Source organism: Lytechinus pictus, chromosome 8, assembly GCF_037042905.1.
Source record: "Lytechinus pictus isolate F3 Inbred chromosome 8, Lp3.0, whole genome shotgun sequence".
NCBI lineage: Eukaryota > Metazoa > Echinodermata > Echinoidea > Temnopleuroida > Toxopneustidae > Lytechinus > Lytechinus pictus.
In genome coordinates this window covers 6197043-6211946 of record NC_087252.1, presented here as the reverse complement: position 1 = coordinate 6211946, position 14904 = coordinate 6197043, and the positions used below count along the sequence as shown (strand labels likewise).

Sequence of the window (14904 nt, the reverse complement as noted above, 5' to 3'; positions counted from 1 at the left end):
CTAGATTATTACCTCTTAAGTGAAAAAAGAATAAAAACGAAAAGTTGAAACCTAAATTTTGTTCTTGAAGCAAGTATCATAGCTTTGACGCAGCCAAAATAAGGTCAACGAACTTTCGCTTCGTGGTCGTTTTCGAGAAGGAATCACCGACGAAGTTTTCGATTTTATTCGCTATTTTTCAGGATAGTTTGATCTAAATTGTTTGAAAACCAATCGACAAAATGGCAATGGCCAACCTGTTTAGATCCAGAGGTAATTAAATTGTTATATTTTCTTCCTGTGAATAATTGTATTGGTGATACATAGACCCTACATGTATTTTATTTTATCTGTGAGAGTGAGACCCCTGGCCCTACGCAGCAGGCCATTTTCATTGTGGGCGAAAGCAATTCTAAGGCACACATTTCGTATCGCGACATCACGATCCCGTGATAAAGTAATTGCAATTGCACAGGAACGAATTCACCGGGTTAAACACATTAGTTTGTAGTGCTAGACATACATGTACAACTACAAGATAACCCTGTAATTGGTGTGAGTTGAATTGACAATATGGACATGGCTTCAAACACTGTTGAAGCTTGGCCTTGCCTTTGGCCTTGGTCATGTTGATCTTTGCTGTGCAATTAACCCAGAGAGTGCGCGGGCGGGAGCCCAGAAGCTTACCGTGTATTTGACCATTGTCACCGGACTAGGGTGATTTATGGTCTAAATATTTCTCCAAATGAATTGTGAAAACGGAAAGTATACAATTACCACGATTATATGGATGAAGGTCTAACGAGTGGCAGATTCCTGACATCTGGGCACAGTCTGGAACCTCAAAAAAACGAAAAGTTCTCTCCTTCTACCCCGTCTCGATCGGCCATTTTTGTTAAAAATCGTAACAAAATGGCCGATCGAGACTGGGTAGAAGGAGAGAACTTTTCGTTTTTTTTGAGGTTCCAGACTGTGCCCAGATGTCAGGAATCTGCCACTCGTTAGACCTTCATCCATATAATCGTGGTAATTGTATCCTTTCCGTTTTTACAATTCATTTGGAGAAATATTTAGACCATAAATCACCCTAGTCCGGTGACAATGGTAAAATACACGGTAAGCTTCTGGGCTCCCGCCCGCTGCGCGGGCGGGAGCTCTCTGGGTTACTGTGCAATGAGCTTTCTTGACCATTAATTAAATTGTGAATTTATATTTCAAGACTCGTCCAATCATCACTCGATTATCGATAGAATTATGAATATGAGAAGAGGCACTGCCGCCGCGCTGCGCTGGTCAGAAAATATGGATCATCCCAGTTTACACTTGCAGGGACTGTCTCAGTTTTTGTACATTTCTCCACAAAAGAAATCTAGGATTTTTCATTCCCCTGTCACATATGATAAGAGAGTCAAGTGCCTACAATACATCAATTGATTGCGCTAGTCAATGACAATGTAGGATGGAGGCCCGGGTGTCCGGACACTTTATATTTTTGAAGCTTTCTTTTTTTTCTTTAGATTACACTGAAAATATGAATTCAATAGTTGTAATCATCTTCTATTTTGTTCTCTATAATTCCTAACATTTTGTACTCAAAATTGATGGAACTTCGCTTGTACATTTTTCCAAATGACTTTCTAAAATTGATCGTCCGGACACACAACAACTGGGTATACTATAAGGTTTCTTAATTGGAAGACGGCAAGTTGTGAAAAATAGACAGTGAATTGGGGGGAATTGAGGTCACTGAATCTATTTTTAATTTTAGCACTCTCAATCAGTCAATCTCCGTAATTGCCGTCTATGTCCCAAAGGGGTAAGTGAAAAAAAAACTGTCCCCATAAAAAAGGATAATCTCAATTTATTAAAACATGATTTGCCAAGTGGTTTATAAGGATATCCTTGTTTTCTGGGACAATCCCAATTTTTGGACCAGCACCTCTACTGAATAGAGTACAGTAGTTGAATTAGAAATGTCAAAATGACTCAGAGACGATTTCTGATGCCTTGAATTTGAACAATAAATGTCAGTATTTTGATTGGCTTATTTTCATTGGCAATGCATGGCAATGCCAAATAGTGAATGAGGCCTAGTTATTCAGGTGACAGGTACATGTACATGTTCTACTCCTTCCAGAGTAAGTTAAGACTGCTGCTTCAAGATGATGAAGATTTAAATCCACATTGTTAATTTAGGCCTCTAAAATACAGCTGAAAAGTGAAATTGTAAGTATTGACTAAAGCCAGGGAAGGGGGACGGGGTCCCATCACTCCCATGTCTGACATCTGCACAGTATCTAACAATAAAATCAAACACAAATTTCTTTTCACAAAAAAAATCAGCTGATAATGTTCCTTGTATGTACATGTATGAGTACTTGAGCCAGAAAATCTCATAAAATTTGAGAGAAATATACAATGTATGATTTCATGGAGAAAAAAATCAGCGGCCAATCATTTTTACATAATTAAAAAAAAAATGGTGTCCCACGTCTGTGTGCCCATTCACTTACACAATTCAGGAATTTGGATGAGAAAGGCTGCATTGTGAGGCTGTCACATACTCACATGAAATGCCTGAAATTCATTATTATTATTATTTTTTTGCTTCTTTTAAATGAGAATCATGCAGATGCGCGTAGACAAGGAGCACTGCACAGACTTGGGGCACCATACCATACAAGTACGTCTACAAGCTGGTTATGTGATCTCTAGTTCATTTTACTTACTTTAAAGTATTAAAGCGGTATACATGTATAGCCAAATTTTTCAATTTTGTATCCCTCATCTTAGTGCTGCTGACAAGTCCACGCCTGATGAGCAGTGCATTTCTGAAGTCGCCATACCAAGCCAATTCACCTGCCATGCTGAACACATTTCACACCACCCACCACAATAACAGTAAGTAGAAAGAATGCCAATTTTCTCTCTCTTCCTTTCTATATTATCTTTCCACTATTAAGGTCAGAAATCGTCTGCATCAGCCAAAGTCCATAAAGTCAATATAATTTTCTGAGGTAGAGACCCCAGCTTTCCTCCATTAACAGAATTCAAGAAAAACATAGGATTGATGGAATTTCATAGAAAATGCAATTTTCAGGCCTCCCCCGTCCCCCCCCCCCAAAAAATACAAATACAAATTAAGCAGCAAAACCCTGAAAATCAAAGCCAACTCTCCCAAATGTGTATTTAAAAAAAAAACATCTGCCCATCAAACCTGTTTGCTTTGTTTGTCAAGCTTTATCTGTATGAAAAGTTGTTTTCTAAAATTGCATTATGTCACAGAAGAACACAGGATAAACGAGAACACCGAAGAAGGAAAGTTGTTATTTAAGAAACATTATAATTATGCCAAAATTTAGTTACGGCAATGTAAAATTGCATATTTTCATTTATTAACAAAAGGAAGTTTTTGTAAATCCCTTTTCCCCTCAAGTGCATTTCAATAGGCCCTATTCAAATTAATTACCAGATTATGATATGAATAAATATTTTTAAAACAGTTAGGATGCAGTATTGCAAAATTGAGATGTGTTTCATGGGATGAATTTGGCTCAAAGTATTTTTTATTGGGTTAGTCTGGATACTTTTTGTGTGTATGAATACCTCTTCCCGATTTGAAATAGGCTGCAAAGGCAGTCATGAAACCACATGCACAGTATAATGTCAAAATTCCACATTTTATTAACTCCAGACTTCAATTTATCGTATTCTTCATAAAGCAATGCAGGTAATGCAGCTATTGCAAAATTTTCATTTTGACCAGTAAAAGTATTATTAAAGTTTTCACATGCTCTTGTGCAATGTAGGTGAAGACTTCCTTCCAAGTATTGGAATGCTGAGAGAGTTATATTTGTAGGTCTGTTTGGAATCCATATTTTGCATTTACTTTCAAAAGTAATACCAAACATCAATTAATTTAAATCCTGTTTAGTTTTTCCTAGAGCAATACAGCTAAGTACAATTGTTACCAGTAAAAAGCGTGTGTTCTTTTTATTTCTCTTGTAGGTGCTGGTTTACTTCCATCCAAGCACTGGAATGCTGAGAGAGTTTTATCCGTTGGTCTGATAGGGATCATCCCAGCTGCTTTCCTCATTCAGAACCCAGCATTAGACTATGCCCTCGCTGCAAGCCTTGTGTTACATGGTCATTGGTAAGGATGCAAGAATTTTAGAGTAATATCAGAATCGGAAATAGTAGTAGTAGTCGTAATAATTTTAGTGGCAATAGTAGTAGTCTTAGTAGTAGTAGTAGTAGTAGTAGTAGTAGTAGTAGTAGTAGTAGTAGTAGTAGTAGTAGTAGTAGTAGTAGTAGTAGTAGTAGTAGTAGTTGTAGTAGTAATAGTACATGCAGTACTACATGTACTTCATGTAGTAGGAGTAGTAATGCACTCTTAGTTAAACAGTAGTCCCAGTGGTAGTATTAGAAGTGAAGGGGTGGTGGTGGTGGTAGTAGTAGTAGTAGAATTAGTAGTAGTAGTAGTACATGTAGTAGTAGTAGTAGTAGTAGTAGTAGTAGTAGTAGTAGTAGTGTTTGTAGAAAAAGTAGTAGTAGATAATGGTACTTGGTCAGATTATGGGATAATGTTTGATTATTAATATTGTCAGGCAATCAGCAATTTGTTTAATAGTAGGAGTTTTATGGTAAGTTCATTGCAGTAGGCCACCTTGTCTTCAATTTACAAACTCTGTTGTGTAGATTTCTTTTATCACGTCATTCTCTTTTTACGCGATCCTTTCCACAGGGGAATGGAGCAGGTCTTCTTGGATTACATCCACGGCGAGACGATGTCAAAGGTCGCAAATGCCTCCCTCACCGCCATCTCAGCATTATCTTTTGCCGGTCTCTGCTACTTCAACTATAACGATGTCGGCCTCACCAAAGCAGTCATGATGCTTTGGTCATAGTGGAATCCACCCATAATAACTGTAAATGCTTCTCATATTGAATGACATGGATTTCATAAATTTACCCTTTAGTTAACTGTGCTCTGTCTAACCAGGTGCATTTTCCCTGTTCTATTTTCCTAGCAATTTTCTTACATCTTTTGAGCAATACTATCTCTCGGAAGTGGGTTAGACCCGGCAAATATTGGTTAACCCTTTCTATGTCTTCTTCATCAGTCACCCATCAACTTCTTCACATATTCTGTGGGTATTGTGGCCAGTAAGTCTGACAACTGCTCACAGAGTGCCAGTGAGCTCTATTTGTTTTTTGCGGTAAAAAATGTCTTATCTAAAAAATGAATGGAGTGATAGATAATATAATATTTTCTGAATTGGGTGACTTTTTCCTTCTTTTGTTCATACCTCGTGATACTTTATTCTGAATCCATCTGCTAATTTTGCAACTTAACACAAGGAATTTTTTTTTTCTTGGGGCAAGTTTCCCTTTGCCCCTAGTTTAGTGCATTATTTTTGTTTGGCCGGGGGGGGGGGGGGGGGGGTTAGTAATCTCAACAGACTCTTGCAGCACTGTTTAAAATTTTTAAAAAAAGATGGAATTTGCAATGCCAAGTTTTTAAGAGCATTTTCTTTGTAAATCTGAAATAGTTATTTCAAAGACAAAATGAAATGAATCTACTCAATTCATTTTGGAATAATGCATCTACATGTATGTTTTGCTCTTTCTTATTCTTTATAACAACTTTTATGTCATGTGTTACCTTTTTCTGTGTCAACAATAGTGTTATGAGTGTGTTTTCAATTAACTTTGTAATTTGCTTTGTTAACATTCAGCATAAAAATACCAAGACAGTTTTTTTTTCTTGGAAATATGAATGTCTCCAGTAGGCCCTTTCACGTACTGCTGTGTAACGCTACTCTTTGAGGTCATACCTTTTTTGCTGGTTTATAGACTTTTAATAGGCAATGCTAGTCCTTTGAAACTTGGATGTATACAGATTAAATTTGCAGCCATTTAACACCATCAAAATGATAGGAACTTCCAATTTGGAAGCAGTCTACAATATGCAAGCACGATCCATTGAAAACGATTACACTGAAGCTGAATGAATTATTACACAGTAATATGTGAAAGGGTCATAGATGTTGCAACATTTTGGCAATGCCAATATATTTCCTGCAATCAAGATTAATGTCTTTGCAACAAATGAAAATATAGCAGAATGTTCCCACATTCTGGCTTTTCTTCAAGAATTGTAGACAAATGATAACAATTATCTATGCCGATTTCTACTACGAAAAACCCAAACCACTCTGGTTATATGTTCAATATTTGCTTTTCAAAGTCGTAAATTTTGATTGCTTACATATGTCCTTGGATCTTCAGTTCATTGTCTTCAATTCATGACACACATACGTGTTCTCATGTTCAAGTATAAAATTGAGGGGCACTATAATTTTCATGATGTTTGCTAGCTCTGTATTCCCCCTCATACGATTATGTCTATTTACACACATAGCCACTCAAATCTGAGAATGATTCAATTCAGCACTTTTGAGTTGAATTAGATTTCACAGCTGCAAGTGGTCCCCCCTCCCCCGAGATCAACCAGTATGTAAATTTTGAAAGGTAAAATCTTTACTGACAACAGAAATGTGTACGAATTGGGAAAAATTTGACTAAGGAAATGATAAATAACAGATGTTATACATGTAGTTTATTTGCATTAGCTGCTCTGATAATGCCTTGTCTTGGGTGGACACTTGATTTATGGGAAGTTGACTTACATTACCTGATGAAGCCCTTGTCTGCAGTATTGTGTTTTATCGCAAAACAGAAAATTATGAATAATATTATGATTTACTTAGAAAATCAAATTTCTTCAGTGATAGAATGAAGCCAAACATTTGTGTGACACATGCAATTTTATGATTATTATTAGAGTGTTAATATGAAAAATGAGTTGGAATATTAAAATCACTAAATATTCAGGTGGTGTATTGCCTATGGTTAATAGTAGCATGCCAGCGTTGGCAATGGTTGCCGACTGTAGTTGGGAAAATTAAGCATTAAAAAAAGTCAAGTTTTTCCCCCCATATGACATAACCCATATCAAATATGTAATAAATCATATTGATAATTAAACATGTTACCCACATGAAACATGTTATAGATGTAAAAAGTTAGCACTATCCTCTCCCGCTAACTTGTCTTGTATGTATTTGCCTGCTGCATTATATAACTATTTGTTTGCATTCACGTTACATGTATTTCATGATTATATATGACACTGCTGAAACGCAATAAATAATATTACAGTATTTACCTGCCTTCCCTCTTAAAGAGTAAACATTCATAAATTCTTTATATTAATTTAACCTTCAAGCAGTTGTTATACTTCTCAGATAGTCAGATAACACTACACGGGCTAGAACTACTGCAGTTGGTTGACTATTTGGTCCTATTGCAATTTGATCAACACTACGCATGGTTTAATACCCATGTATACTAAATTCTAATGTAACCTAAAGCTCTGTTGTAATTTCCTTCTTGTCTAGATGTATGTTTTACTTTCTCAGATAAAAATTTGATTCGTAAACAGTTCATCTACCTGTATAGACTAAGTGGCCCGTTTTCTGAAGTCGGGGCTTAATTTAACCCAGGCCTGCTTTAATTGAATTAATCTGGGTATATGATTATAGTTGCAATCAATTTTCTTTTTAATGGGGTTCCTGAATTGCCAGGGCATCATATTTGCTCAATATGTATTATAAATGCTATTGATGTCGGGATGCAGCTAATAAATGTAGGTTTAAGTCAACATATCACTTGAACTCATTGAGCCCTATGCCCAAGGTAACTTTGGCTGGGGTCTATGGGAAATGCATATAGTGTACAGAAATTTGATTGTGATCAATGTGACAATAACAAAATTAGAGAGAAACGTAGTATTTGAGTCTTTTGATATTATCTTAAAACAAAGCCTATGAACCATGGGGTGAGGCATTTATTATCAATTTATTTCATGAATATTCATTACTGATGTGTTGTACAGAATGAATCCACTGCCAAATTATGTGTTTGGCCCTCTATCGGTGATGTCATTACTCTAGTGTTCCCGCTTGCATAGGAATGATGCATGTATGAAAATGTGGTATTTGTACAAGTACATGTAATCCAATGGAGAGGGTTGATTGTCAAGGGTCAATGCAGATATGCCAAATTTGTCTATGAGAATGTGTGTTATATCATGTGCGAGTTGGCATTTAAGCATGACTCTTCTTAACTTTTTTTTTAACTCTGTAGAGCTCTATTTTGATTACTTTTTATACGCACTGTACATGTGCCAAGACCTTAATCATTTGTGGACAATAGACAGTGATGGCATTACCAACTGAGGGTCAACGACCATTGGATGGGCACATAGTATGTACAATGCTAATGATGTAAACCATTGTTTTGATGTTGAATTTTGTTGAAGATCCAGTAATGATTATCACATTTTTTGTTGTTGTAAACCTTTGGAGATGTCTTTGTGTCAAATGTGAAAAAAAAATTATTGTCCTGCATCTTCTACGAGTTTTGGGAGATTCCTGCACTGGACATGCATGAGCAGAATGATCGGGCAGGAGTGTCATAACCTCATCGAGGAAACGTTGCATGACTGACCATGCATTCAGAGCAAATTGTCATTTTTCAAAAGTCACAGTCATGGATAACTTCTTATAATAAAAAACAGTAAATAGCCTTGCAAGTTGCAGTCATATTATCACCCTCAACTCCTTTCCTCCATGGCACTCGTGGCTTTTAGAAAGTGACATTTTGTCTTTGATCAATACTCCATTGTGAATGACTTGATCGGTCAATCTCATTGTTCAATTATTAGTCAGTCTCTCTACACAAAATTTAATACTATATGGCAAATTATTTTGTGAACACTTACTTACGTTACTCAAACCATTTTCATTCACAAAATAAGGTAAATCTTGATAATATGAGGACTTACTTTTGCTGTTGTGTTTATATTACACAGAGTTGATCCTTTCACCAGGAAGTGAACGCCAACTGGGTGTCGTGTTAAAAAGACTTGTTATAACAACAAAAGTACAAATTCTGTAACAAGTTTACTGTCAGCCAATCAAATCGAATGATTTCAGAAGCTTGAAACCGTTATTGTAAATTTGTTATTATAGCAAGTTTTATGAAACCGGCCCCGGGTGTTTGACTGTGTCAACTGCGTGACATGGAATTCTTTTTGTCGCACAGAAGTGTGTGCGGAGATAACACAGAATTTCAATTTGAATAATGTATTGATATGTATGTGAATATAGATATTACATATCCTTATATCCTAATAAAAACGAAGAAAAATCAATGCAGTTATCTCCAGGTCGTGTTCTTTTATTATACCCAAATATTGGTAGTGTTCTGAAGTCTCATGCAAATTATCTTTTCATTTACAAACTCAAGAAAAGAAAGCAGATCCGCAAGACAGGCATGATTGTCTTCATGATTGGAAAGGGGGACAAAGGAACAGAAGAAGAATAGAGTATAAAAAGGAGAGAAGAAAAGGGTGAGGGGAGGAAGAAGAGGGAGAGGAATATACACAGCAAAACCTGTGGTGTTAACCGGTGTACATAGAGGACCACACCAGTTATTTTACACCGGTGTTGAATTGGTGGTGTTAGTTTTACACCTATAGGTGTCATTACAACACCGTTGGTTGTTACATTTACACGCTTTGGTGTTATTTTTAATCTCTAGGGTGTAATTTTAACACCTCGGGGTGTGGTCCTCTATTAACACCAACTGGTGTCAGTTTTAACACCGCAGTTTTTACAGTGTAGATGATATAAAGAGAAAGGGAAATTGGAGAAAGGAGGAATGTAGAAAAAGACGGAGAAGAGAAGAAGAAAGGAATGTATATGGAAATCGCATTGGAATATTACTGTACTTGCTTTCGTTTTATTTTTTAAATCAACATCATTTTCATCGCATGAGCGCCGATTTCTTTGGCAAAAAGAATATATACGTTGGCATTTCCATCAAAGCCTACTTCCTAATTGCACCGTCAACGATCAGTGGTCATGGTATTAGAAATACCAATATAAGAAAACTAATACTGTATTTCACATGTACTTCAATGCTCATTGATGTGTGTGATGGTAATTCCTGCCCTCTGCCTCCAGTCTAAATTAGTTGAACTGCTCATTTCATGTGAATTGATGAATGGACATGTCTTATTTTCTTTCTTTATTAAAAGACCCTTTACGATCAGGGATAAAATATAAAATACAACAATATAAGTAGTTAATTATCAAGATGTTACTACTGGTCACTTCCGATCACATCCCCTCCCATCTTCTCGATCTCTCTGCCATTCTATTTTTCTTTCACTCTTATCTATGTATTCGTCTATCTATCTACCCTTCCATCCATATTTCTATCTCTATCTAAGCTATGTACATTTCGTTCGTTCTTTCTATTTTATATCTACACATCTATATATATTTTTTCTATATGCTTTTCTTCTTTTCTGATATCTTTTTAGTGATAATTTCAAGTAGCTTTTATTCCACTATTCTAGAACTTTCTTTCATTTATTTCCTAACATCGCCTTCAACGTTTCACCCTGTCGCTTTGGGGAGTATGATAAAACAAAAGGCCAGTTTATACTTTCACCAGCATTAATTTGTTGTACGCTACTGATATCTTCCCATCTGATTGGCCCAGTGCATTTGTTTATATAAATAACCGTGACTACGAAGATGTGCTTTATGAAACCGGGGCCGTGAGAGAGGGAGAAACATCTGATGATTATAATTACAATTAAAAGATATAATGCAGAGAGAGGGGGACAGAGATGGAGGTGGAGGGGTGGGGGGAGAATGGGTAGATGGAGATGGGCGATTCCACACTAGAACTTCAAAAATATCATAAATTTCAACATGCTTTCAATAAGTCATAAGTAGTGTAATATTTTACTATGATACCTAAATTTTTTAAAAATTATGAGTTTTAACCAAAAGTGAAATCAGATATAGTTTTTTTGGGGAAGAATAATGGAATTTTCAATAATTTTGCTAATTAAATAGTCAAGTACAAACACTGCCTGAAACAATTATTGGCAAAGCACGAGAAGATTGAAAATATTGCAGGTCAATGGAATAATGTATCATTGATGGTTCCAAATTATATCTACAACATTTTCATGATCCCTAATAGGGGCAGCCCTGATTTTTCCGAACCTATTTTTGGCAATGTCCCGTACGACACATAAAGATGCAAAAGTTTGTCCTACAATTTTATTTTTGATGATGCAATTTCACAATATCAGTTTCTCTTTCTTCGACCCATGGGTGATCGATTTATCCCATAAGGATGTAATCACAGCCCTTCATTTTTCAATAATTGTCCTATTAAAAGTTGTCCCGTACGACACACAATATATAATGCATTTAATTGCAGGATTTTGATTCAGAAACTGTAAATAGTAGGCCTATTTTAATTCAAGTAATTGATTTGACATAAAGTGAACTGAAAAAATACTTTTTTATCTCCATAGAACATGAAATAGGTGATTCTAATCATTTTAATTGATGTCATGTAGGTGTATTCTTTTGTGAATCCCTTCAGCTAAACTGGTGATTTTCACTGGTCAGAGCAGGTTAATTTCTTTGTCACTGAGCATGAAAAGAAAACGTTTATAATTGATTCACCCTAGCCGTGAAGATGACTTCCTCTTGCATGGAATTATTATAAGATGTAAAAAAATTACATATCAATCAACTATTTGGACTTCCCTTGATGATCACTAATTTTTTATATACAGTATTGAAACTCCTTACTTTTTTCAAGTTGTAAAAAAAAATCTGGAAAATAAGACAAACCATATGGTTTCATGAAATGCAGAAAGGTTTGAAAAAGTAGAACCGCATTTCTTTAGAAACAAATATTTTTGTGGAATTATAATTGACAGTTGTGACATAAATCATGTTTATACATTTTATATGAAAAAATTATAACATTTTAGCCCCATAATTTACACAAACAGTTTCATTCATTCATTGTTTAAATAGTGTATTGGAAATCATCAATTAATTCACTAAAACCTCAAGTTCTTCAGCTTGGAAAAAATGCTGCAAACCCTTGTACATTTCCCATGAAAAAAAAATGAAAACAAATTGCTCCCGATTGTATATATTGAGGTTATTTAATTATATTGTCCTGAATGACTACTTATTAAAAGACTTCATTAAAAAGGAAGAATTTAGGGGCAATGCTCCCCTTCTAATTGATAAAAGTTCATTGTTTTATTCAGACTGCCCAGTACAACACGCAAGTGCCTGTACAACACACAAGGGACCCGTACGACACACAAGTGTCCCGTACGACACAGAAGTGTCCTGTACGACACACAAGTGTCCCGTACGACAAATTATTTTGTTTATGATATATTGACAGAAATATTCAGCCAAAAGCGGTTTTTAACATAATGAATGTCTTTAGTTTGATAGGACTATCATTATCATCAGCCAAATAGAGTGATTGAAGAAGTCAAAGAGACATAAAGTAAGAAAGTTTGGCTTCAATTTAGAGGTGTCCCGTACGACACATTTTGAGTGTCCCGTACGCCACAATGTTCTCGAAAATTGTAATTTGCTTTATTTATTCATGAATGTTTATTTTGCTTTCTTTCATAGATGTGTTTGTTCTTGGGTAATTGAATATCAATTTGAGTTCAGTTTCTATGAAAATTATCCGTCCAACTCACTGACTTTAGAGTACAAACTTGAGGTTTCGAAAAAAGCCACTTTTTCTGCGTCCGTACGACACATTACTATTTTAAATCTGTATTATACAGGATGTGAATTCAAGTCATGTTAAGTCTTGGTTTTTCTAACACTCTGGTAGTACTTGATGATCACCTTTAGTTACTGGAATATTTTTTGTTTTTCTTGTCAAAAAACTGTCAAATGTTCTCTAAATGTCCCGTACGACACGTATGGAATCACCCAGATAATGAGAGTAAAGCAGCATATAATCCTTTTTTTGTTAAAAAAAAAAAAAAAAAAAAAAAAAAAAAAAAAAAAAAACTGTAATTGTCTGTAGATGACGTATTACCCTTTGGTCATGCTCGGTCAAGACATCAAAAGAGAGAAAGAAACACAAAAACGAACAAACCAAAACAAATTGATTTCAATGGGTAATGACTTAAGCAGCATTTAACTACCTTAATTAAAGAAGGTTCAATCAAAATGTCAGGTTTATTGCCATTTTTCTTTAAATTTGGTCAACCATGCGTGACCAGATAAAATGTATATAAGGGAAGAGATCCTATGACTCGAAAGAATAAGAACAAAGGCAGTCAACAAGCACCCTTCAAGACAACGACTATCATCAAGACAGACATTTTCACAAAATCGTGAGTATCACCTTTTATTTATTTTTTCATATTTTCAGTCCGTAAAGTTTTTGGAATATACTTCCAAATTCGTTGAATATATTCAACAGAATAATTAAAGGGCCAAAGGGGAAAATGAAGATTATGTAGACACCAGTGAAGTATACCCCAAAAAATCTATATACGTATATATTTATATTGAAATTAACAAATCACATATATTAAGAACATGATGATATAAAATGATTGCGTTCTAATAGTTTTGTACCTATCTCAATGACGACATCGGCTAAATATCTTTCCATCTTAATGCGCCAATTCTAAAAGAGAGTTTTAAACTGCTCAGGAAAGCCTTTCATGAAAATAATAGCATTTTTCACTGGCATAGTTGTTATAATGTACTGAAGATCCACAGGGATCAGAGGACGATTCACTATTATACGTACTGTTCGGTTTTTTTTTTTCATTTTTCGGAGAGACATTGAATAATTTTTATCTTATAACTTCCTGAACTTCTCTTCAGTATTTGGTGGATCCCCTCTTCGTAGTCTGAGGGAATAAAAACCACTTCAAAAAGGAAACTGGCAACTATGGACTATTGGTATTCTAAACTTCACCCATTAAAGAAATACATATGTTTAAATGTTAGGTTTTAATCAAGGGTAAATTTCAGGCAGAATGGTTTTTGTTTCCTTTAAATGTTGGTATCTTGATAAGAAAAAGATATATGAATAGGGTTAGCACAACAAAAAGCAAATCCAAAAATGAATAATGATAACAATAATAATAAAAACACGAGGGTATTTTTGTTTCTTTTACCTCTTTGTTTTTTGCATAATGGTCTACAAAAAGGAAGATAGGGATTTAAAGTTGGCCTTTTTGATTTCTTTTTATCCAGAGTTGATACTCACTTAATTTGATGGTGTCCCTTTTTTGTGTTATTCATATTTTGTTATAAAGCCAACATGAATAAATAAAAACTTTGTTGTAACAGTTTCTCGACATTATCTCGTATATTTGTGGTTTTTAATAGAAGTTCTTCATAAAGAATCTCGGAAAGGCTAATGACAAATGAATGATTTTATGATAATAAAAGTTAGAAAGGAGGTAAGAGAAGGATCTCGTCTTATATCCCCTTTGCTATCTCTTTTTGTTTTAGACCATGGTTTCCAAGGTACTGATTGCTTTCATGGCCATGATGGTGGTAGCCATGGCCTTCGAGTTCGAAGAGACCGACGGCGATGAGGATTTCGACGTCGAGTTCATGAAGAGGGATCCCGTCATGCAAGATTACTTTGTAGCTTACAAGAGGGGACAGACGATGAAAAAATACAAACGTGATTCCTGTTACATTTCTACGTTTTTTTTTCCCATTTGAAAACAATTAAGTTTCCATTGTGATTACTTTTAAATCAATTAATGATTATTTTCCGATTTATAAACATGATAAAGGCGAAATACAGACAAATACGATGATCTTTGTAAGGTATAAAACAAATGATCTGAACCACAAACTTACAGTTATAAAGCTATTTCATTAAATTAATTTGTCTTTTTTTAAGATTTAGACGTAGTTAGTACCATATTGTTGCTACGACACTTTGCAATTGTATAAT

At 35.1% G+C, this 14904-nt stretch overlaps 1 protein-coding gene across 1 annotated transcript; it reads left to right on the top strand.

The window, feature by feature from the left end:
- Nucleotides 1–75: 75 nt before the first annotated feature.
- LOC129266473 (succinate dehydrogenase [ubiquinone] cytochrome b small subunit B, mitochondrial-like) lies at nt 76–9259 on the top strand. Its single transcript, XM_054904329.2, has 4 exons — nt 76–252; nt 2773–2880; nt 3988–4132; nt 4724–9259. Exons 1-4 carry the CDS (start codon nt 222–224, stop codon nt 4884–4886), a joined length of 447 nt encoding a protein of 148 aa, XP_054760304.1. The 5' UTR covers nt 76–221; the 3' UTR covers nt 4887–9259.
- Nucleotides 9260–14904: the final 5645 nt, after the last annotated feature.

Coding starts and splice junctions, on each gene's coding strand:
- LOC129266473 (XM_054904329.2), top strand. CDS start 222: ATGGCAATGGCCAACCTGTTTAGATCCAGAG. Junction 253..2,772: donor CAACCTGTTTAGATCCAGAG/GTAATTAAATTG, acceptor CCCTCATCTTAG/TGCTGCTGACAAGTCCACGC. Junction 4,133..4,723: donor CTTGTGTTACATGGTCATTG/GTAAGGATGCAA, acceptor TCCTTTCCACAG/GGGAATGGAGCAGGTCTTCT.